This window comes from Lissotriton helveticus, chromosome 4_1 (genome assembly GCF_964261635.1).
Source record: "Lissotriton helveticus chromosome 4_1, aLisHel1.1, whole genome shotgun sequence".
NCBI classification, from domain to species: Eukaryota; Metazoa; Chordata; class Amphibia; order Caudata; family Salamandridae; genus Lissotriton; species Lissotriton helveticus.
In genome coordinates, this window is record NC_136063.1 from 310,607,041 (window position 1) to 310,632,820 (window position 25,780).

At 44.1% G+C, this 25,780-nt stretch overlaps 1 protein-coding gene across 1 annotated transcript in view; it reads right to left on the reverse strand.

Moving 5' to 3' along the window:
* COL14A1 (collagen type XIV alpha 1 chain) overlaps positions 1 to 25,780 on the reverse strand; it is a 559,513-nt gene that overhangs the window by 179,934 nt on the left and 353,799 nt on the right. Inside the window, exons 19-21 of the mRNA XM_078686835.1 lie at positions 25,213 to 25,355; positions 4,309 to 4,438; positions 1,906 to 2,028 (exon numbers count right to left, since the gene is read on the reverse strand). Coding sequence (XP_078542961.1) covers positions 1,906 to 2,028; positions 4,309 to 4,438; positions 25,213 to 25,355 — 396 coding nt within the window. The remainder of the gene's footprint in view (positions 1 to 1,905; positions 2,029 to 4,308; positions 4,439 to 25,212; positions 25,356 to 25,780) is intronic.

Sequence of the window (25,780 nt, forward strand, 5' to 3'; positions counted from 1 at the left end):
CCTTCAGCCAGCAGCTTTTTTCTGACAGCTCGGCGTGCGCCTCTCGTCATCGAACGTCATGACATAAACATTACACTGTGGCGCGAGGAGCGCAGCCCCAGTGTAATCAACATTATAACAAGACACTTGTGCTCAGTTACAGGATAGACAAGCTGGACTTAGTTTATAAATTATTGACATAAATGCACAGGTCGCAATATGAATATGAAAAATATATGTGGTATATAATTAAGCAAATATTACCCACTGTCAAAGACAATAATGTTATTAAAAGCCCTGAACCCGAGTCATAGACCCCGGTTACATGTGAGAGCCTAGAGCAATGGTGAGGGCCTTTAACAAACATTATCGCCATAGGCATTAGGTTATAAAACTATTGGAACATTTCACCCTCTGGGGTAGAATGTTCTAAATTAAAAAGTGAGAAGCAGATAGACCAACATTAGAATGTTGGAGCTGAAAGCTTTTAGCAGTTTTTATTATCCCTGAGACACTGTATTGGCTTCAATGCAGCTCTGGCATTCCAATGTTCTATAACAATTTAAAACACTTCAAAAGTGGCAAAAAATCCATGAAGGTCCAAACCAAGAAAGTCTGGAACATAACCACTTGATAACTTCGGATGCCCATCAAACTGCTTCCTTAAAGGAATGCTAATGGGGTGCTCAAATACATTTATCAATGCACAGCTGTATTGCAGTGCAGCAGTGAAATAGTACAAGCAGGAGGCAACGAACTAAAGTGTCAATGCACACACTCTGTCACTTATTAATCATGTGGAAATCTAACAACTTGGACACATATGACTGCACATCTTCATGCCTATTAGTGTATGAAAGTGTCCAGACAGTCAATATTCCGTTTTATGCCGAATATCAAGCCCAGCCCAACTTAATTCTGTTTAGCGGCAAGTAGAGTTAGAGCTGGGTAGTAACAGAAGGTCCTAACATTTCTGGAGGAAATGCTAATTTTGGAGGAGATTTATCCGACAGAATATCTCCACTACAGATTAAAATCCTACCAATGGCTTATCCTTCAATTTTACTACTCCAGAAACAGGAGGATTTTGCATCAGCATCTGACTCAAAAAGACCTCATTTAAAGTGTGGTAGAGAGAGAATCCCCCCTTAGCCCTCTGTAAATCGAATGTGCTCCTGCCACACTAAAATTCACAGTCTGCCCATATTTAGAGGTTGTTGAAGCCCCATGTTTCTAATGGTGGAGAATCAACTGGCTCCGCTGTCAGGATCCTTTGACTTGGCAGTGCGTCGTCCACCTTGTCTTTGGGCTGCGGTGATGGTAGCCCCACCTATTTAGTTCAGGGCTTCCTCCACTCATTATTTCCACCCTGGACTGCAATATGATGCATGGCTGTAATGCAGGAAATACGCAAATATTCCTGACACCCCTGGTGCATTTTTCTTCTGCACAATAAAATATGCAGTTTTGGGGCTTCCTTCTGCACAACAAAAAAGAATGCAGAGCAGGCTGCTCCAACACGGTGGCCCGCTCCGCATTCAGCTCTGCCTAATGTCATCCACCACATCAGAAGATGAACTTAAGGCAGTGATATCCCTACCAGGCCAGCAGAGATCTCATAATATAGAAGGCGGTCTCAGCTGACTTGTAAGTCCTCACCTAACTTGTGGTTTATTCTTTCATCCATATTAACTTAATGCACATTGGCATATGTACTTGTGTATTACTAAAGAAACATTTAATTGTATGGACCAAGTCTACACATTCATATTGGCTCAAAATATGTTTTTCTCTGAGGCTAATTAAGGTGACTATTTCAGTCCTAAAAAAAGTACACTTAATTTGCAAGCTCTTCGGAATTACATGGATTAATATACAAGCTAAAAATTACAACAACATCAAGTAGAATACAAAAAGACCACTCACCACTGAGGGGCTTATAAACAATCCTAAAGCCCATGGTAGGGGATTTAGGTGCATCCCAGGTAATCCGCAGTCTATTGTACCATTCATCAGTGACCTTCAGGTTTCTAGGAGCTAACAGCGGCACTAGAAGAAAACAAATATTTTAATGTGTTATCTGACACACCAGTCCCATAATAGTCACAATTATCCATCATATTGGAATGTTGGGAGCTGGCCAACCAACTGGTATTCTCCCTTTTCTAGCTATATTGAATGTTTTAGGCCTACAAAGGGAGGATTCTGTGTCTGCCGGCTCCTAGGGCGTACGATCATTAGGAGCATCTCCGCTGAATGTCTAGGTGAAAAAGGTTATATTCTACTGCAGTGCTCCCTCCACATCCTATTAAAAACCGTTTGTTTACAGTCGGTTGTTCGGGCTCCTCCTCTTGCACTGCTGAAGAAAAGCCCAATCAGCCAAAGAAAAGCACTGAAACATAAACATACATCTTCTACTTTTCATTGGCTGGTTGAGCTTTCATTCAGCAAAAGAAAAGGCTGGGGGAGCCCTGTGTGGGAATAGAGCAGTGATTGGTCACCCAAATATTCCGGTGAGACATTACTCCTGCAGAAAGTATACGTTTAAGTTCTTTCCTAAAGTAAGGTGATTTCATCATGCCCTAAGGTCAAGAGGAAAATCGTTACAAAGTTTTGGCCTTAAACATCTCAATGAGCGTCCAATAGCAGGTTTAAAGCATGGAACATGTAACAATGGAAGGGAGCAGGACCATAAACAACAAGTTTTTAAGATGCTATATTTCCAGCTTATAGAAAAATCCTCTGCATAAGGCACAGGGGGGAACAGCGTTTACAACGCAACTTTTACAACGAAGTACCTTTACGACGCAACCATTACCACGCAACTTTTACAACGACTTGCGCTGGGGGGCGCTCTAGGACAGGGAATATTTTTAATTTACTATCCAACACCTTCCCTACTATCCACGGGGAGTGGAGTTGGAATAGTAAATTAAACTATTCACTATCCAGCGCCCCCAACGCTGTAACGACTTGCGTTGTAAAACTTGCGTCGTAAAGGCATGCGTTGTAAAAGCATGCGTTGTAACGACGTACATCCGGCACAGGACCTTGATCTGGATACTCAGTTTGACTTGAAACCAATGGAGCTGTGTCTGAGCTAAAATCACATGATCAACTCTTTTTTTACCCAGCTACATTCCTCACCACAAATTTCGGAGGCCTTTGCTTCCAAAAAGTGTTATGGCATAGAATTAAAGCTTAGTTTTTGTACTGGAAAGTCCGCCTACCACTACGAAACCTACGCTTGACAGAACGCACACACCCTCGCACTCTTAAACAATGTGAAAGTCATCTCAGCTCACTGACTTGCTCATGAAGGTGGGGCATTCAAAATTAAGCATGTACTTGAGATACTAAGGATACTAAGTGCCACAGTCCCAAAATTGTGGCATTGTATTATAACTAGTTACAGTAGAGCATAGTAATGAGTATCCTAATAGTGTTTCTTTAATACTGAACTGTACTTGTTACAGTTTGAAACAACCAGAGGTAAAGGTATGTATAACCCTCTGTAACAGACTAAAGTCACGTCTTATTTTAAATTAGCTTGCAGGTAGGAGACTGATTTAAGATATTAGACAGAAAGATTTCATATGAATAACCATCGTTTGCTGCTCAGCAACTGACATTGTTTCTGGTGTATGCCTGCTCTTGGACACCAGATGAGCTACGATTGGTTGAAATTCAAAGGAGGACATAATGTTTGTCGAGGTAGCCCTTGTCTGGTGAACCCTTGAATATGGTAAATGAAAAAAGTGTCCTGTCACCTCTGATAATCCGAAAAAGATCCTTGGGTTTTCATCTGGATGAACAGCCCTTAGGACCACTCAGTTACTGTTGAGCAACTTGAACAGACACACAACTTTAGACATGTGTTGTGTTCTGTGCACTAGAAAAACTTTTGGCCCACGATTCTCAGCACCACGGTGGTGTCCCAGTTTTCTCTGCTGAGAAACAGGCCTTATGGAATTGGTTTGAAAGCCACTAACTTTCAAAGAATGGTGAGAAACTGGCTATTTTAGAATCTACTTTATTTCTCCCAAGGTTCAATAGACCTATTTATTCCTGCTAGTGTTGCTTGTAAGCCGAAGATACCAGCAATGGTGGGTGAATCTTTATATACATAAGAACATCAATGAAGTGGCAAATGGTAGGAACAGAAACACACCTCACACAGGTATGGGCTTGGGCTAAAGGTCATGAGTCTCAATATCCCTAAGAGAAACTCTGTAACATAACATCACTTACCATTACATATCTTAACATAACACAGCATCACAGGACAAAACATTACATAACATACCCACATGCTTACTGCTTACTTACAGGTTCTGCCAGTGGTAGAAATGGTGACTCCTTCTCCGCTAGAATAGATGGGCGTGACTGTGATTTTGTACTCCATATCTGACAGCAGAGGCTGAAGGATAAGATTGTTTTGTCTTCCAGGAACTATGGCCTAGGTAGTCAGAAAAATTAAAACAACTGTCAACTGATATCTGTTTGCAACTGTGTAAAACCATGAACTTGAAACATGCATTTGGAAAAAATTAAATGAAGTTTCAATTTGGCCCCAATTTTTCGACTATCTGCATGTGACATGTCAGGGGACCTGCACGTCTTATTAATTTCTGATGGATCAGTCTGAGATGAAAGTTGGTGAGGTCTCCCCATGGACTTCACTACCTATGCTGTCAGTGCTGAGGTTATCTCCCCTTGTCCTTTCTTGCTGTGTGGTCCATCTCTGTTGTGTAGATCACTTTTTCTTTGTTCTTACTTTCTCTACTCTTAGACGTTATTCTAATATGCCAATTAAACAATTACTCGTTTTACGATCTGTACATTTCGGCCACCCTCCTGAATAGGTCTTATGTACTTCTTTATGTCAGGGATTGTTTGTATTAGTGACCTTTCAGCTCTCTCTTCTCGTCATTATCTCCGGGCTATTACTTCACTCTCTTTTAAACAATGTTTTTCCTCCCTCTATCGCTTCTTCTTTCTCTTCCTTCCAAGTTTTCTCTCTCCTTCTTTTCTATCTCTTCTCTCTTTATTCCCCTCACTCTGCTTTACCTCACTTTCTCCTTTTGCACAAAGTGATTGTTCCCTCACAAATAGTGTGATCGCTGTGGTGTACTAGTGCACACTCCTTAAGCACAGCTGTTTGTATGCAGGGCAGTCCTTTATGAGAGAACTAAAGCCTCAACTCACACTCCCAAGGATGGGGGGTTTGCTACACAATCTTTGTGACACCCTCATGTCTATAATAATAACACCAAATGGAAATGAGGCAGCTTCACTTCTGGAGCTGGGCAGTGCAATGACCCAGCCTTTGGTATTAAAAACGTGGGAGGTACTGACCGATGCTGAGTGCACAAGGAACAGGTACAACATGGTACAGAGCTATGTGGGAAACAAGTCCAGGACTGGGCCTTTATATCCGCAGAGAGACCATAATTGAATATTTTGATCCCAGAGCTATATTGTGTCATGAATGCAACAGCAAAACATGATTGACGCCTACGGTTTTGCCAGGCGCGAGTAATAGTGCAGATTTAGGAGAAGGTCCTGCGGTCAAAGCAGCAGTGTTATTGACTAATCCCATTCATGGACAGCTCCTCAAATATGTTTTGAAGGCTGATCTCGACTTCTTCGTCCAGATACCGATTTCAAAACTAATTCTACCTACATGATATGAGGGCAGTGTGTGGTTTTGTCAGATAAGTAAAAGTTTGGTAAGTCTTAGCAGGGGTGGGTGAGCCCTACTTTGGCTTTCCTTTGGAAAATGCATGGTGTGTAGGGAAAGGTATAAACAGCAGACCGAGGGTGACTGATGAAACACTGGTGCTACTCCTTTGGGAATATTGTGCAAAGTTCTTGACCTACTCTGATACAAGGATTTTCGGTCCCCCAAGAGAAATATTTGTTTGCAAGACAGTCCACCTCCCTTAGCAACAGGATGCCAACATTTGTCTTTATATATGGCCATAAGGCAGATGCTTGCAGCCACCTTGAAGAATTTGTCCTAGTGTATATAGATCTGAGACATTTCAGAGTTAGACAGAACACATTATGTATGGCTTTAATGAGGCCTATGCGCAGTTTTTATTGAACAAAATTAGTCTCATTAACACTTCAATTATTAGGCTATGCATATCACGCGAGAATTTCGATTTTATTTCCTCCTATGGTGATTGTGTAATTTGCGCTTGTGTAAGACTTAGTATGAACATGAAATGTATTGCGGGGTCTGTAACACTAGAGTTGTGTAGTGCGTTAGATGACTTTAGAAATTATTCGGACAATTGTCTAGAGCTCTTATCTCGTGAGACGAGGTGATACCGCATGAGCGATATTCACGCATACAACCCCCAGCAAGTAATATGGTTACAACCCATAATGCGTGCAAGAATTACTTTTGTTGCTCTAGGAAAAAAGTAATCAATCTCACTTACCCCTACTTTTAATCACAAATCCTATTTCTAAACCATTAAACCTCAGCCCAGTGCTAGGATGGCAGGTATCACAGATATGGAAATAGCCAAACTGTCTACCATAAGAGGAGTAGTGTAGAGGAACACAGTAAGAATAAAGTAAACATTGGTATATACATCACTAAGGAGACTGGATGTATCATGGAGGAAATGGAGAGCAGAAAAATACATTCAGGGGCATATTTATTGTTAGGCACTAAGATGATACTGTAATAGGAATTTGAAAATATCCATTTTTCCCTAAAATATCAGTGCATGCCATATTTGCATAAAGCGTACAAGTGTTTGTTGTAACATTTTATGATCTTTTTGTAATTGCTCGCATATTGTAGCCAACCGTGTTTTCCAAATTAGCATTAAGACTTGGCACCTACAGAAACTATGAAATGTGTATTTTGACTAATCTGTGAATAGTCCCGCCCATGTGCGGGGACCCCGGAGCAATCAAAATAGCCTCTTAAGTCGTCTTCTTCTGCAGTCCTGCATAGACACTTAAGAGAAAATAAAAGACAAATAATGCAGCCTGACATTAACAAGGCTACATTGGCCAGCACTTCATCCTGAAGTGAAAAGGATAGCTGTGGTATCCCATGACGCTATGTCATTTGGAATTTATTTATGTCATGGTTGGACTTACTACAATAGCCAAATAATATCATTCCATTTTACACATTTTACAGAGTTTCACTACACATATAGAAACTCCCCTTCGCAAAACTCCTTTGCATGATAGAAAGGAAGGGTTGGAAAGACAAGCCTCATAGGCTGCCATTATGTGTCTGGAAAAGGGATACAGTGCCTTTAAGGAACCCTCCAGAAACCCTCGGTATCCCATGATGCACAGCCAAAGGCAAGTTACTTTCAGTTCTTTTTGAAGGTCTCTTAAAGCCAGGCCTGTAGCATCCAGGAAAAAACGTTTACTTCCACCGGGGAGGAGGGTGGGTCGCTTATGACTATAACAGAGATACCCCTACTACAGAACTGGAGTTACAGGTAAGAAACTACTCCTTCTGTAGTAGGGGATCTCTGTGTATAGTCATAATCTGTGAATAGAATGGCAAGCCCATACCAAAACCAAATCCAGCGGTGGAAGAAAACGAAATAAAAAATCCTTACTGAGCAAATAAATTCCTCAGCGAAGCCTGCCTGTAATAAATGAATTTTGCCAAGTCCACTTAGTAGTTAAGATCCTTTATTGCAGGTTCCTTCCAGGTTAGACAGATAAGTTAAGTTATAAAGTAAACTATAGATAGACCCCACCAGGAGCTCGCTGTTGGTAGCTCAACCTCAGATGACCAACTGCCTCAATAGGGAATAGAAAGGTACAGATAGCTAGAGAGGCTCCTTGGCATTCTATGATGTCATAAGTATAATAGTATTGTCTAGCCAGAGAGGAACAGTGAAGATAGTATTTACTACACATCCTCTCTCTTTATGGATTAATAGCAGAACAAAGGAATGATCAGTAACAATACCTAATGTGTCTCAGACAGCAAGGAAGTACACAATTTAGAATAACCAAAAGTAGTAGTGTACAACAAAAGATGACTTTAACATGAGGTATTATTATTTGAGAAAAGAACAAAGAATCAGCATTATGACATCAGCATTATGACATAATATTCCACATCCCCTCTCCTTAATAAAAGAGTGAGGTTTTACAACAAAACTAAAACTACCCTTAACATTACCCTTGAAGAAGATACGCCGACACTAAATGTATGATAAAAATACAACTGAAAATCTCACCTAAATGAAGCCCTGGCCAGTAGCTACAAGCAGGTAGACTCAGACAAAATACAGTGTACAAACAATCTCTACTAATAATAGGAGACGTTGAACCTCTCCTGAAAAGGGTATGTTGCAGGACAGCTTGGGTGTTGACTACCCAAAAAAAACCATAAGGTTTCCCCTGAAAAGGGTACACCGCAGAGCAGATTAAATATCTCTGGGAACAAAGGGATGGAGAAGCCATTAATACTTATAAACATACTATGGGCGTTGACTACCCAAAAAGAACACATAGCCTCCCCTGAAAAAGGGTACACCGCAGAGTAAACAAAACATCTGTGGGAAAAGGGGCATGTACTAGCCATAAATACTTATGGAACATACTATGGGCGTTGACTACCCATCAACATGCCTGAACAACCAACTATGGGCATGGACTACCATAGACACTAATGTCCCCTTGAGAGGGTACAGCGTAGAATAAAGACTATAACCCTGGGACAAGGGATGAGCATGGACTACCCACAAATACCAACATCCCCAGAAGAGGGTACACCGCAGGATAAAGACAATAACCCTGGGACAAACGACGGGGCATGGACTACCCACAAACATTAACTTCCCCATAAAAGGGTACTCCGCAGGATAATGACAAAAATCTTGGGGCAAACGATAGGACAGGGACTTCGCAAAGGGTACATGGCAAGGTAGAAGTCCTGGGGGACAAAAACAAGGGGCATGGACTACCCGCATACAAACACACAACCTCCTCTAAGTAGGATACAGACACCACATCTCCCTAGAAGCAAAGTGGAGGAATGACAACAGACATTCATATACCTAATATGCCCTACATAGGGTACACAATAAGGTCCTAAAACACCCTATAAAACAGAAAAGGGAATAGACTATGCACACAGTACACAACCTCCCTTAGATAGTGTGAGCCTGTAAAACACTAAATACACCCTTGCAGAGACTAGTTAACATAACAAAAATTATTAAATGACAAGAGCTCCGGTGAGCGATCTCTCACCCGGGGTCTTTGTACTCCGCTCCCTGCAGACGCCACTGAGGTCCCCGTAGTCGCTGTTGAATTTCACCATAAAAATAGGAAATGATCCAATCCATGAAGAAAGTCCCTTCAACTCCATAGCTCCGCACTTGCTCTAGAAAGATTACAGAAAACTGTTCAAAGTGCTGGACTAGTATTGATTTAGGTCGTGTGCCAAAACTGATCGACTCGGCAGTACTGAAGTGTAAACGAAAGGTAGTCATTACTCCAAATGAGAAACTCCTTAAAAATGCCTCAGGCTCCATGACGGAATTCACAGCACAAGACGGCTTACAACAGAAGCCTGGAATAGCGCACTGCACGCTGTTACGCCTCCGCCGGATGGTTCACGGCAAAGACGTGCTGTGGATAGTAACGATTGAACAGTAGGCAGACGTCACAGACAGTGAGTGGAGCGAGACAGGCAGCGCGCGATGTACGCGCGGTGGGAGAGATGAATAAAGTTCGAACTGCAGCAGTTAAACTGCCCTGGCACAGTAAGTGCGAAAAGATAAGAAATGTCTTTTTAAATTGTTTTTGACTCACCCATAAATACGAGGCCACAGGCACAGTCAGGGCTCAAAATTATTCACAAACGAGAAAATTGCTGCAAAAATGAAATTTCCGTCCGTTGTCTCACTAGTTGCCAAACATCTGAAGATTAATCACTGACTAGAATGTCATACGATGCCTGAAAGCGCTGGCGCTGTAATCAGAAGGCCTATAGTTCACTCGAACGTCGTAGGAATGCCAAAGTGACAGCAAAAATAAACACGCTTTTTACTGCATCCCACAAGTAGAACTGACCTCTCCTACGAGCTGGTGTCTTCCTCCAAGGTATATGGAAACTGTCGATTTTTGGCAGAGAGACGCTCCAGTTAACACAGGTTTCCAAACGGTGGAATGACACAGGCAGAGGCCTTTGACCAGTTGTATATGTCATAATAGGCGCAGGTTGCAGGCTGTTCCGACACACGCAGACATAAACAAAAAGAGGTACGCCCAGGGTGCAGGCTGTCCAGGTGAGAATAGACACTGGTGGGGTCAGCTGGGCGTTACTTTTAGTTTTAAGTATGAGTTTCACAAAGTCTTTAGTTCCTTAGTTTAGTTCCTTTACTTGAAGTTTCTTCCTTAGTGCACAGGTAGGTTCATCCTCTTCAAAACGTCGCCAAGTTGTAATAAATGAAATTTTGCCAAGTCCACTTAGTAGTTAAGATCCTTTATTGCAGGTTCCTTCCAGGTTAGACAGATAAGTTAAGTTATAAAGTAAACTATAGATAGACCCCACCAGGAGCTCGCTGTTGGTAGCTCAACCTCAGATGACCAACTGCCTCAATAGGGAATAGAAAGGTACAGATAGCTAGAGAGGCTCCTTGGCATTCTATGATGTCATAAGTATAATAGTATTGTCTAGCCAGAGAGGAACAGTGAAGATAGTATTTACTACACTGCCCAACTTGCGCATCTGTCCTGGCATCAGAATCCAGGCAGTAATGCTTCGCAAATGTGTGGACAGACTTCCACGTAGCCACCCTACAGATGCCTGCAATGGGAACGTTACGTAGCAAAGCCGTAGTAGCAGCTCTGCCTCTAGTTGAATGAGCCTTAGGCTTACCCCCTAGAGTCTTGTTAGCCTTCTGGTAGCATAGTTTTATACAGGACACAATCCACCTAGATATGGACTGTTTGGAGGTGGCAAAGCCAGTCCTGACTGAACTGTAATTCACAAACAACTGATCTGACCTACGAATGTCCTTGGTCTTATCTAAGTAAAATTTCAACACCCGTCTCACATCCAATGAATGAAGGGACCTCACTGCCAGAGAGGAGGGATGTTGAAAAAACATCGGTAATGTGATCGTCTGGTTGACATGGAAATCAGATATCACCTTAGGGAGAAATTTAGGGTGAGTCCTCATGACAACCTTGGAAGCATGAAATACTGTATAAGGCTCTTGACAACACAAAGCCTGAATCTCACTCACCCTGCGCGCTGATGTTATGGCCACAAGGAAAGTTGCCTTCCAGGACAAACGCTGTAGAGAAGCCTTATGAATAGGCTCAAAAGGCTCCTTCATCAACATGGACAGCAGCACATTCAGCTCCCATGAAGGCGAAGGATGCCTAATGGAGGAAAACACCTTCTTCAGACCCTCCAAAAAATCTTTAATTACAGGTATCTAGAAAAAGGATGCTTGTGAAAGGCATTTCCTGTACGCAGTTAATGCTGCGAGGTGAACCTTAATAGAATGGAAATTAAGGCCAGATTGAGATAAATGCAAGAGGTATGGAAGGATGACATCTTCCTTGCAGGAGGTAGGGTCAGCGTTCTTGGATGTGCACCAAATGCAGAACCTCTTCCACTTGTAGGCATAGGAAGTCCTGGCGGATGGCCTTTCAGACTCCTTAAGTATTTCCATACAGTTGTCAGGCAAGTTCAAGTGTCCATATTGTACTATCTCAGGAGCCATGCTGCCAAACTCAACGATGAGAGGTTGGGGTGCACCATCTGCCCCCCCGAACTTCGCTAGAAGGTCCGGCTTACATGGAAGCTGCAGATGGGGTTGGAGAGACCGGTGGAGCAGGTCCGTGAACCACCACCGTTGAGGCCACGCCGGAGCAATGAGGATCATTTGCACTCTGGATTGAGACAGCTTGATGAGCACTGCCAGAATCAGGAGAATGGGTGGAAAAGCGTACAGAAAGCTGTTCGACCAGCTGATCCATATCACATTCCCCAGAGTCCCCGGTTGGTAAAATCTGGAGGCGAAGTCTCGGCATTTGCTGTTTTCGGCAGTGGCGAACAGATCTACGTCTGGAGTGCCCCATCTTTCGAAGATGTTTCCTAGCACCTCGTCGTTTAGAACCCACTCGTGGTTCTCCTGAACGAGCCTGCTGAATGCGTCCGCCTGAGATGAAAGGCCTTCAGTGTCAAGTGAACAGCTCTGAGTTCCAGAAAATTGATATGGTATATGGACTCCGCCTGGGACCACGTTCCTTGGATCTGCAGATGGTCCGAATGCGCTCCCCAGACCTGGAGAGAAGCATCTGTCACAATGGTCTGTATTGGAATGTCCTTGTGGAATGGAACCCCCTTGAGGAGATTCTCTGCTGAACACCACCACTTCAGTGACTGCTGAGCGTGCTGGGACAGTGTGATCTTGTCCTCCCAGCTCCCTCGTTTCTGGTCTCACTGATCCTCCTGACATTCCTGCAGCGGTCTCATGTGGAGGCGTGCATGTGGTGTAAGGAAGATGCAAGAAGCCATCCACCCCAGGAGAGACAACACCTTCCTCACAGTCGATGATGAAACAGACATGAGAGTCTGAGCTTTCCAAAGGATCGATAAGCGTCTCTCCTCCGAAGGACACACGCTTGCTCTGAGAGTATCGATGGAGGCTCCCAAGTACTGCAGACAATGAACAGGAGCCGGAACTGACTTGGACATGTTGATGTGTAGACCCAGTTGGCTCAACAGAACAGCCGTCCTGTTGAAATGCAATTGTGCCTCCTGGAAGGTGGAGGCTTTGATCAGCAAGTCATCCAGGTACGGGTAGACAAACACCTTGTTCTTTCTCAGGTGCGCCACCACCACTGCCATGCATTTTGAAAAAGTCCTGGGTGCATACTTCAGACCAAATGAAAGTATGGTGTACTGATAGTGGTTGGTGCCGACTAGGAAGCATAATAACTTCTGATGTTTCTGTGCAATGGGTACATGGAAGTACGCATCCTGCAAATCTTTTGCGCAAAGCCAGTCACCTTGATGCAGCTGAGGATAAATCTGGTGTAAGGACAACATGCAAAACTTCTCCCTGCGGATCCACTTGTTTGCTTGTAGCAAATCCAGAACGGGCCTGAACTCTTTCTTGTCCTTTTTGTGCACCAGAAAGAACCTGGAGTATAGACCCTTTCCCCTTTGAGACAGAGGAACGTCTTCTATTGCCCTTTTTCTTAATAGGGTATCGGCCTCTGCTTGAAGCTCGCGCAGCTGGTACTGCGAGCGAACCGGTGGAATAGCTGGAAGAGGGCTGACAAAACGAAGACTGTATCCATTGCAAACAATATTCAGCACCCACTTGTCCTGAGTAAGTTTTCTCCACTCTGCCGGGTAATTCTGAATGGTTCCCTCCACTGGAGTGGGTAACAGACGAGGGGGAAGTAATCCCTCAGGGCTTCGACCCAGCCGGGCACTTATTTCCAGATGAGGCCTGCTGACCGCCTCTGCCCCTCTGACACCTCTGGAAGGGCTGCCTCTGATATTGTTGTTGTTGCTGCTGCTGTTGGCCAGCTTGGCGACCCTGCCCTCGCTGGAATAGTTGGGAGGAGTAGCGCCTCTGGAAGGGGTGGAAAGACTTCCGCTGGTCCTTTGGTTTCTCCAAACCGACCGCCTTCAGCGTCTCAACTACTGCCTTCATGCGGGCCATCTCCTCATCCGCATGAGTCCCGAAGAGGGTGATGCCCGAAAAGGGCAAGTTGGCAATACTCTGCGGTGCCTCCGGCTTAAGAGAGGTAAGGCGCAACCAGGAGTGGCGTCTCAAGTTTACTCCATGACAGTACCCGTGAGCAGCCAGGAGAGAGGCATCCGCAGCCGCGCTGGTGACTTGGTTGGAAACCATCATGCCCTCATTCAAGATTTCCTGAAAATCTTCCCTCCTGCCCCTGGGGAAGAGCTCAATGAATTGCTGCAGGGACTCCCACAAGGAGCGGTCATACCGACCCAGCAGTGCTGTCGAACTCGCAGCTTTCGTAGAAGTGGCTGCCGTGCTTCAGACCTTTCTTCCTGCCGAATCTATGTGACAGCTCTCCTTGTCCGGAGGGACCATTGACAAAGCAGCAGTAGAGTGTTGCTTCTTCGCTGCTGTAACAACAACGGAATCCGGGGCAGGATCCGTTCTCAGGAACGCCAGATCCGAATCCGGGGGCCTGTACTTCTTCTGAAGCCGGGATGGGGCAGTATTAACCGAGGCCCGTGTCAGGAACAGCTCCATGGCCGGTTCCTCCAACCCTGGCAGCAAAGGGCGAGACAGGTGCTTACACTGTAGCGTTTCAAAGATGACCGAGGTGGAAGGGGTGGGCACCGTCAGTGCTATCCCTAACTTCGCAGCTCCCCTTAACAGCACGTCCTGAAATGTCACAATGTTATCCACTGGCGACACCCTCGTTGGAGGAGAGTCAGACAAAGTAGGCAAATACCTCCTGTCAGTGTAAGAGTCAGTGTATCTTGTATGCCTGGACCGTGACCTCTCCCTACGACGACGATGTTGTGATCTGGTGGAAGATCTACGCTCACTACGAGAGCGATGCCTCCCCCTTGATTGGGACCTCGGTTTCCTGGGTCTCGCCGGACCCACCGGCACCAGCTGTTGTGGAAGAAGAGGCGGCTGAGACAGAACCAAAGGCCTCGGTTGTAGAGGCTGAGGAGGAGGAGGAGGCGGTGGAGGAGGAGGAGGTGGAGGAGGCGGAGGAGGAGGGGAGGAGGAGGAGATAGTTGTAGTGGAGTAGATGTCCTAGGCCTTGAGGGCGAGTAGGTCCTCGAGTAATCAGAGTCCGGAGATCTAAGTACTCTCCTCTTCTTACGAGCAGGCCTCGGAGAGGATGCTCTGGAGGTAGACTCTCCTGAGGAGGAACGCCGGCGCCGATGAAGAGACGCTCACCACGCTAGACCCCGTCCGGGTAGTAGACTTCCTCTTCGACATTGACTTTTCCTTCCTCAACGTCGATCTCCTTGACGTGGCTCTCCTCAACGTCGATCTTCTTGACGTCGATCTTCTTGACTTCGATCGTCTTGACATCGATCTTCGTCTCCTCGACGTCGATCTTCGTGTCGATCTTCGTGTCGACGTTCAAGGCAAATGGCGGTGTCGCCTCGAAGGCGAGCGCCTGCCTCTTCGGGACTCAGCACAACGACGATGGTGTGTCGACGCCAATGAAGTCCTCGACGTCAACCTCGTCCGAGGTCTCGACGTTCTACCCCTCGACGTCGAACGTCAATGTCCTTTGACCGAGAGCCCTGGGTCGACGGGGAGCAGATGGTAGTCATACCTCTCGACGCCGACATCAAAGCCCTCGACGTTGACCGGAAGGGTACCGTTTCCGGGCCTGTTCTAGACTGGGGAGCCCCCCAGAGGCCGATGCACAGGCAGAGGATGAAGATAAGAGTCCCTCCATGCCCAGAGGTCCCACCTGCTTCCTGATGTCTCCTCTGCTCCAGGCCTTGGAGACGGATCTTCTCCCTGTCACGCAGGGTACTCCTGGAGAAAGAATGGCAAATATCACAGGAGTCAGGTACATGAGAAGCAGGCAGACCGAGTATGCACACTCTGTGGGGGTCTGACTTGGCCTTCTTCCTACCACACTCAGGGCACTTGTCGAATAAAGCTGGCTTTCCGACAAGATAGAGGTGGTAAAACTGAGACAAAAAGACAGCAACTGGAAGAGGAAGACCCCAGACATCGAGTGAAACACAATTCTCACTGGAAAATAGCCAAAAATTGAAGATACACCCAAAAAGGTAGAGCTTAATGCTCCAGGATTCTGCTAGAAGGAGCCGGAAAAAAGAACTGAAAGTAACTTGCCTTTGGCTGTGCATCATGGGGTACAGAGGGTCTCTGGAGGGTTCCTTAAAGGCACGGTATCCCTTTTCCAGACACATAATGGCAGCCTGAGGCTTGTCTGTCCAACCCTTCCTCTCTATCATGCAAAGGATTTTTGTGAAGGGGAGTTTCTATATGTGTGGTGAAACTCTGTAAAATGTAATGATATTATTTGGCTATCCTTTTCACTTCAGGATGAAGTGCTGGCCAATGTAGCCTTGTTAATGTCAGGCGGCATTATTTGTTTTTTATTTTCTCTTAAGTGTCTATGCAGGACTGCAGAAGAAGACGACTTAAGAGACTATTTTGATTGCTCCGGGGTCCCCGCACATGCACGGGACTATTCACAGATTATGACTATACACAGAGATGCCCTACTACAGAAGCTATGTTACTGAATTCTTCCACCATATTAGTCCTTTTTTGTATCATAAAGTGAACAGAAACGCAAAATACATCAATGGCACAAGGGTGCTGTCATTAGAGAGGCGTTAGTTTACTACAGTGACAAAAGCTATACACTTGCTTTGACCTTTATGTGTATAAAGGGCTTACACTTCTACTGCAAAAGCATCACTCAAGCACAACTGTCTGTTAGCTATGGCACTACACTAGCATAGCCAAAATGTCATCTGACTGAAATTCTGTGACCTAAATATCATTTACAGAAATATGTCTTTAAGAAATTGGGTTATTAATTGCAAAGAATGTGAGTCGTTCACAAGTAATAAGTCCGTATTTGTCTTTGTACTGAGACCCGAGTACCCCTTTGTAGCACTTGACTCTCTCAGGGTAGCGAAGCAGAGCAGACCATGGCCTAGTCAGGGGAGGTGGTGTGGGCTACCAATCCCCAGCTCACTTGTACACAACAAATAATACACAATAAATCATTATCTAGACAGTGCCGTTTCTTTTAAAAGGGAAAGTACTTTTATTACATGCTCACTAGTAAATCCTGTACATTAAGTACAAATATATTAAATCATGCAGATGGAAATACCTTTGGTGACACAGGTGACATTCTCGAACTAGTTACACATCTAGTGGGTCCTAAACCTTGCAACCAGAATATCCCTATACTAGATACAATATAATTTAAGGGGTAGTCATTATTAGTAAAAAAGGCCTACTGTGTTTGTCAGGGTGTAATCACTTCAATGGGGACAGTACCAACAATTAGTAATGTTCATTTTAAAACAACTTTGGTGGTGCCCCTGGGCACCATTGCGGCACTACGAGGCCCCTAAACAAGTTTGAAAGCCCTTGCAAGGACTTCTAGGGTGCTCCATTGCCCGTTAGCGTTATAGCAGCAGTTTTCAGCTGCACGAGCCTTTTCAATATTCGGGACATTCACATGTCTCTGTCTATGTTTGGGTATGAAGCGGGGAGCCCCAAGGCCCCAGTGCCTCTCCAGCTCCCTGAGCTGCGGCCCCACTCTCCTTGTTGTGGTCCTTCTTCTATCCTGGGAGTATGGGGTCTCCCACTTTATTGTCTAAATAGGATTTTAGACAATAAAAGTTGCATCAGAGTGCTACTCGCTCTATTTTGCACTCAATCTTCCCCCCAGGGGACTTGGCTTTTAACCCCTTTGATGCTGCCGTCGGCCATTGGCCGACGGCAGCACTACCTCGCTGGTGCTGCCGTCGGCCAATGGCCGACGCGGCCCCGCCCGGTTTGCGGAAGTGCAGCACTTCCGCAAAATCGGCGGCGCAGACAATGGGTTAAATGATAATATCTGATTGTGCTGATGATAGGCTTGTTTCACTCCTCACCACCAGGAGCATTTTTTTCTTTCAGGCCTCTTGGCCTCGATAGGGGACCTTTTGTTGGGAGCCTGATTTTTTCGACTGGCTGTGACATACTGTCCTCTGCCGAGGCTCCTGGTGCTCTCTCCTGCTAGGGGGACATCTTCCACAGCCTCTCCACAAGCACCCAGCCAAACAAACTCCCCTCCCAGGACCTCAACCATTACTCAGGGGCCATGAGGGAGCCAGTGCCACTGGGCCTGGAGAAACCCATTCTTGGGTGCCAGCTGAAGCCAAAGTTTAAAAAGTCTATCCTTGCAGCGACATGTGGTGGTTTCTCCTTCCAGCTTTCCAGAAAGTTCTAGATGCCAGCCATTCCTGGCCAATCCTAAGGTGACACATCATCACTCACCTTCTCTTCCAATCCTCTGCAACACATTAAAGATGGCGCCTTCAAGTGGTCTATGAAAAGACCTTTCCTGAGAGTCTCATCTTCACCCTCAACTGACACAGCCCCTTCCCACTAAAACATCAAAGGGGATAACACCTCTGTGTTTTGGGTCCAGAGGTCTGACTTGCCTTCGTTTGTGGGGGTTTAGGCTCTGCCAGTCCAGGTACACCCTGAACTGTTGATTAACAGATGAAGATTTCCTCCCCACTCCTTCCTTTCCCAGGAAAGGGTGAAGCACTGGAAATGGCTATAATGGGAGGGGAGGCCTTTGATCTTGCTGTTGGCCAGCAGAGTAATAGAAATATCCCAATATTGGTAACAAACGCCTGGAATCTGATTATGGGTGAGCCAGAGAAGTATGACAATTCTTAAAGTGCCACAGGGAGTGTCAATAAGAGGAAAGTGGCTGTGGATCAACATTTGGGATGCTTGTTTACCCTACAATTAATACCTCATTAGACCCGATAGGCCTAAGTTGGGCAAAACTGTACTCTTGTGCTTCTTTCACCTGTAATGAGTAATTCAGTTCACCACCACAGACCTTCAGGAAGCTCTACAGACCTACATTATGTAAACCCACTCACCTTATAGCGTCTACCCCAGGTCAGCTTTGATCCTTGAAGGGTCCCTTCTTCAACAGAACCAGTGTGCAGATACCAAGCTGCACATGATGGTTGTCTCACACGTGAAGCTTGCACATGTGCACACATGTGTCCACGTGTTCATGTGTAACCAGCCCAGAGCCTCTTACCCTAGCTGCGCAGCAGCTGCCCTATCTTAAAAGGCAGACACTGGTGTTTAGCTCTCTCATTCCATTTCCACAGAGTTTACTCTGAGTGAGACTCCATTGGTGAAACTCACTCACAGCAAAAGTCTAAAAGCTGGTGAGTCAAAAGAAAAACATCCAGGGGGATTAAATGGGCAAAACTCATTTGCTGCATTGTACCAACTGAATATTGACACAATATGGGGTGATGTTTTTGTAAACGATATTAAGAACACAATATTTATGTCAGGCGAAATGTTTGGGTAATGATATTCTGACATACTACCTCCTATTGTTCTTCATTATTCTCTGTAATGCCATGCAGTGAAGGTCAAATAGGACAGCGCATCTCAGCTTGTCGACAGGGTTACACCTTATACAGATTGTGGGCCTTTAACATCTCACTCATTCATCTCGCCATTTCCCTCTGCATAGGAACTACTGCATCAGTCCATCTATTGATTTATTTCTAATGTTTTTTAGCAACAAGTAAATTCAAAGGGCATGGGGCAGAAAAACGAGGAAAGAAGTAATGATGAAAAAGGAAATGATATTAAAAATGGAGTCCAAAGAGGTTATTTTGAGTAAAGGCCCTGCAGGGAGTGGGCAGGCTGTAAGGCATGGATCACCCTCGAATTCTATGTCTCTTCCTCTTTTGTTCAGAACGGAGGCATTTATAGCTGGACCTGTAGCTACGGATACAACCCGTGGGCACAAGAGCATCGGCAGCACTTTCGGGTACATAACGTAGCACAAGTGTGGTATTGTTGTATGTGTTCTTACATGCTTTAGGGAATTGGGTCCAAAACATCTAGAGAGGAAATTCAATTGGAATAAAATGGGAATACTGATATACAATTAGTACAAGTAGAATTGGCAGTGGTCTTTTTGCACAATTATTAATGAATAGGGAGTTGGACAATTCAGAGCCAATTCACAAAGACATGCAATACTACATAAAAGAGTACTTAGGTAGAACAATTTTCTGTGCTCATAAATGTTTTTGTGAATCAGCACCATTATCTTTAGCAGTAACAAGAAAATAATAGTTCATTGTCTACCTTACTGCCATTTCCAGGCTGCCCTCAGGCTCTATATAACAAATTTCGAAGAGCGGATTTTAGGACTTTGAAGATAGACCTTTCCTTAAGTTCACATACCACAAACTAAAAGCCGCGTGCAGGGTGCTGGGGGATCGTTTCCCTGAGGAACCGCCGCAGATAACTGCATTACAGAACGTGCTGGCCAGAGCATCCCGCAAAAAACTTGTGACCAGGTTATACAACTCAATGCAGGAACAGTCCCCCTGGGTGGTGCCCGGGTCACAGCAGTTGTGGGGCAATGAACTAGAGGTCCCACTGACGGACGAGCAATGGGCATTCTGCTGTGGGCAGCTGTTGGCACTATCGCCAAACTATAAACTCAGACTTGTGCACTTCAAATTCTTACACAGATTCTACCGCACTCCGACTTCTCTTTACCGTATGGGCCTCAGAGAAGACGACAGATGCTGGAAATGTGGGGCGGAGGGGGCTTCCTTTTTACACGTGGCCTGGCACTGCCCAGCACTCTCTGAGTACTGGATTGCAATCTTTGAAGCCATTAACCAAATACTTGGGAGGGGGGATGCCCCGTCGCCACTGCTGGGGATCCTCGGCTGGGATGCGGATACTGCACCTGCGAACCGAAAGCTCCATGTGCTACTACTGTTGTATGCTAAGAGGCGGGTGGCCATCACCTGGGGGCGAAAGTCTAAACCGAGATTGTGTGACTGGCTAACTGATGTTACATATGGACATGCTCAGCTGGGTTCCTATTGGGAGTTGATGCCGGCGGCTGCGCGCCCGAGAGACATCTGGGAACCCTTCCTGCAATGGTCACGTAACAGGCCGTCTCCACCTGGGACGGCTCCTTGCAGTCCGGCTGTACACACCTAGACTGTTGGGCGGCTTTTATACTTGGTCTAATGGGTCTGCCTGACATATTCATGTACTGTGAAACGGCGAAGGCCAATAGATATCCTGATACTGAACGCCTGGCCTCTGGTGATTGCTCTGTACATTTTGTTAACATCTCCACCCAGATTGTCATCATCGATGAGGGCACTGTCTGCTTGCTATTCCGGACCTACAATGGCGTAATACTGTATTTATGTTTTTCTTCTATACACATGCTACTAGAACTGTTTTATTAATGGACACACCGACGAACACCTATGTTGTTGTTGGAACTGTTTAAAAAAAGAGAAAATTGCATCCTTTTTCCACCATCGGAAAGCTTTGTAATATATTCCTGTGCTTTTTGTACGGATCACTCGATTTCATGATGTAACTGTAGCTTTCGTGATTTGCACATGCTCAATAAAAATATTTAAAAAAAAAAAGAAGATAGACCTTTCCTTAGGAGAAGTAGTTGTAAATTAACCTTCATATCACACCCACTCCTCATGAGCAGTGAAGATCCCACAACACACCCTCCTCTTCATCATTTCCAGCCCACCTCTGTCATTAGGGGAAGTTTCCCTTTTGAACCTGTACTGGTTGGATGCCAAAGAGAGAACTGTCATAACAACACTGCTATTCTTTCCACAAAGGTGTGTTATAAGCAGGGAAAACAAAAATTAAATTGAGCAGGTTTCTTTGAACACAAGGGTCTGTGTTCATAGACTTTGGTTCAGACCAGGAATGAAACACTCCCACATTGTGTTTCTGTTACAGAACTACACAGTCGAAGGAAATCAGACTTTTAACTGTTGAGTGGGAGTGATTGTTAGTGTATTTAAAAAGAGGGACAGTAGTTTGACTACCATAGGTAAACGCTAGTCCTGCTACTCTTACTATTACCTCTCCCAACCAGCCCTGCTCACACTCCTCACCTTAATCTATGTTATAATCTTGAATTCCACGTCTACACCAATTATTGCATTTGCCATTTTATCAAGAAATCCTTGCCACTCATGTTCTACTATTTTATGTATGACCCTACTGTTTCTTGTTATCCTGAAGGAGATGCCTTAAACACAATCCTGCTGGTCAGATCTCGGCCTTCCGCTCCCAACAATCATGTTACTTTTTTGGTATTGGGTCATGACTGTGGCTTTCCTGTGGAAAAAAGCGATACAAAAGGGGATGATGGACGGAGCGTTTGAGCAAATCAAACACTCACCCCCAGTCAACTGATCTGGGTTTAATCCATCCATGGAAAAGCAATACTGCCAAGTGGCCGTGTAATGAGAGGGGCTTTCAGACATCCCTGGTTTTTAGCTAACACCTCTAAGGATGTATGGATTGAATATTCACGTTTGCCATTATAAGCAGACCTGGGCAGATTTTCTGTAGGAACCCCAAACTATCCTAATTTCCTTTCTTCCCAATTCATATAACAAACCTTTAAGTAATTTGTACCATGGCATGCACGCTTGCTGATTTACGAGACTATAAAAAGGCCAAATCATGTATAGCTTCTCAGTGATCTTAGAGAAGCTTGAGTAGAGTAGGTATGGTACCAGAATATCATGTACTACATGTGATTTATAAAAATATTGTGTCCTAATTCTTGTTTGCAGAAACACTGGACTTAATAAAAAATCTATACAGAGCTGGAGTGGAAGGATGTTGTTGAGTGTTTTTGAGAATGTTTTTAACATCATTTTGAAAAATGTTAATTGGTTTCTTCTGTGTATTTCTGCATTATTGATCCACTTTTGTATACATTTAATTTCATCATCGCTTTAGGTGACACTGGAGTTTGGGGGGTTGGGTGGCTTTTGACATGATGGTAAGCATGACATAACACCACATGCCTCGGAATTTGTGCAACATTAATGTTATCTTCTGAATTTGCACACTTGTTATTTTACCCCTTCTTAGGGAGTTTTGAAGTTAGTGGGAAAGGTTGGGGTTTGGTAAGTTGTTAAGAGAATGACATTACAGTGCCTGTTTCTGTATCTTTTGCACCACGTGCACTGAATTGATCCCAATTTGTCTACATTTTATTTCAGTCTTCGATGAGGAGGTATTCCGTTTGTGGAAGAGGAAGTGAGCCGGAAAGTATTAAGTGTATAACAAGCTCAGCAAAGCTTGTGCTTCAAGTAATATGGGGGTAACATTTCTTCTCACTGTATTTCATCACTAGTTTGGGTTGTGTCACGGTTTGTAGAGGAGGACGTTTGCTGTCAGTTCTTCACCAGTGTAGCATAGCACTGCCTGCTCGTGGATTTGGGTTCCAAGCTCTATATTAGTCGCATTTGTTCCCATTACCTTTGAGGAAATGCTATCCTTTGTAGATAAGATGGTGTACTAGTTTGTGAATAAGGGAATGACAGGAAACTGCTAGCTTGTGAATCAACAACAATAAGGTGTGAACAAGGGGATCATTCAATATAGTATTTGAAAAACCAACTAGTGCCCTAATGAAACAAACATATTTTTTAAAGTGCATTCAATGATTAGTACAAACAAAGGGTAGAGGGAGGGGGAAGAAATGTTCTTTCAAACAGGCGAACAAAAAAGAAACTTTCTGTTATCCAAATAAATGCAACAATTCAAGAACAGAACAGTCAATGTGAAGAAATGGGGGTTGTAGATATTTCAGCATACAACAATGATGTGACCCGGATTAATTAAAAAAAAACAAAGCCTATTATGATAAGGGCCAAGGCAGTGTTGATCCACCTTTGCAGAGAAACAGTGCTATGCTAAAATCGTTGGTAAGAAGTAACACACACGATGCCAAACACAGTCTTGTTACTGAGAAAGCAAGAAGAGTAATTGTGTTGACGTTGGGGTCTCTGTTATACGTAATATGTGAGATCATCCTCAGGACAATGCTTAGAATGTCAAGGTTTGAACCTTGTTGCTTGTGAATCTGGTGTAAAAACTGTAGTGATCTGACAATTAACCAACGAATGGATAGCCACTTAAGGTATGAATACCAGGAAAGACTCAATCACTCAAAAAGTGGGGTTCTGTTGCACTGCTCAGGGATACCCGCAACATGTGCATCTATAGATACCGAAGCTCACATGGGGTTATTGGGTTGTCCTGATCTTTTTCAGCTTGTAAATTGGTCATGTTTGCCTGTGCAACAATTCAGGGAAACATCCATTACAACACAGTCATTATATCGCACTGCTTTTACAATGCAGCTGGCACAACACAACTGCCTTTACATCACATGCCATTACAACGCATGCCACTACAACGCATGCCATTACAAGGCATATCATTACAACGCATACCCTTACAGTGCATTATAACGTAAGTAATAGAGATTTTTTAGTTTTAGGGTGGGTATGGGTTTTGGGGGAGATCGCATGTCACTACAACGCATGTCACTACAATGCATGCCATTACAACGCATATCATTACAACGCATACCCTTACATTGCATTGTAGCGTAAGTAATAGAGATTTTTTTATTTTAGGGTGGGTATGGGTTTTGGGGTAGATCGGAATAGTAATTTTTACCCCTACACCATCCAACACTTTCCCTCCGGTTGCACTCACTGGAGTTGGAATATAAATTTTTATCCCCAACACTATCAACACTTACCCTACTGTTGCCCTAAAAGTAATATGCGTTGTAATGGAGTGCGTTGTACAATCATGCGATGTAATGGTAGTTGCTATGTAAAAACCACATTGTTAAAACATGCGTTGTAATTGTTTGCGTTGTTACGTCATATATTCGCCAATACACACTACGATAGTGATTGTGAAATGAAGTGTAAACAAAAGTGATCAGTATAGTACTGTGAGCACAAATACACGTTATGTATGTCACTGTGTTAAACTCCTGCCAGCCGTTCTCCTTCAACAAATTGGATACTTTCTAAAAGCTGTTTTGAATTGTTGACTATATGACGTTACAACGCAAACAATTACAACACATGGTTTTACAACCACTTTGACGAAGTATCAAAGTGTGTAGTGAAGAGTGTGTATTGGCAGGTCATTAAGAGTCGGATATATATAACTCTTTCCACTTGTGAATTTGAGTTCTAAGGGCTATACTCATACATTAGCCTGCACCACATTTCAACACAAATTTGAGGACGTTTCATAAATTGTGGAAGAGGACAGTTCATTAGGAATGTGACAGAGCCTAATTGTATATTTGAGTTCTAAATATCAGACTAATCACGTCAAACAGAGGACTCTGATCTCCTCATTAGTGACATGTGCCGATAACAAAATGGGTCATCAATTACAAAAATGTACTTTTATGAACATTGGTGCAGTTTTGCAAATGTAACAATATTATTAGTCAACAGTTGCCCCCCCACTGCAATATTAAAAAGCAAGATAAGTAGTACAATTACTTTGATATCATTGTATTTAAGGTACTTCTGTATGCGAGTGATCTTCTGGAGAAAAGAAAATCGATGAGGTTGCTTACCACTTCTTCTCCCCGATCACCCCGAATCGATACATAGGTCACTCGAAACTGCTTTACATTCGAGTCAGAAATCTGCCATTTTAAGTGTAGGCTTGATGTTGTTTCATCGTCAATAACAAGATTTCTTATTCCTGTTCTGATTACTAGAGAGAATTTAATACAGGAAATTACATATAAATTGTTTATAATGTTGACTCGAATTCAAATGCTTAAAACATATTGTATTGGCCTTGCCACGATCTCCAAATACCTCCTGTTATTATTCACTTTTTGTGACAGTTTCAATGATATTCCCCTAGCTGAGCACATCTGTAACCACCATTGCTTTTTAGGCCCAAGTACAACTTCCTAAAAATTCAGTCTCCTTCCCTTTTCTCAACAACTACAGTTCTTCAGAACTTGTCATTTTCGTTACATCGACTGGGGCGATTACTATTTGTTCTACTCACCCTGATCCCCAAGTCCAGCTTCCCTCCAAAGCCAATTTTTTTACATTCTTCCCTGATCCTTCTCTAGTGTTTATGATAAATTTACTTTGGAGGGATTCCCGGCACACACTAAAATCAAA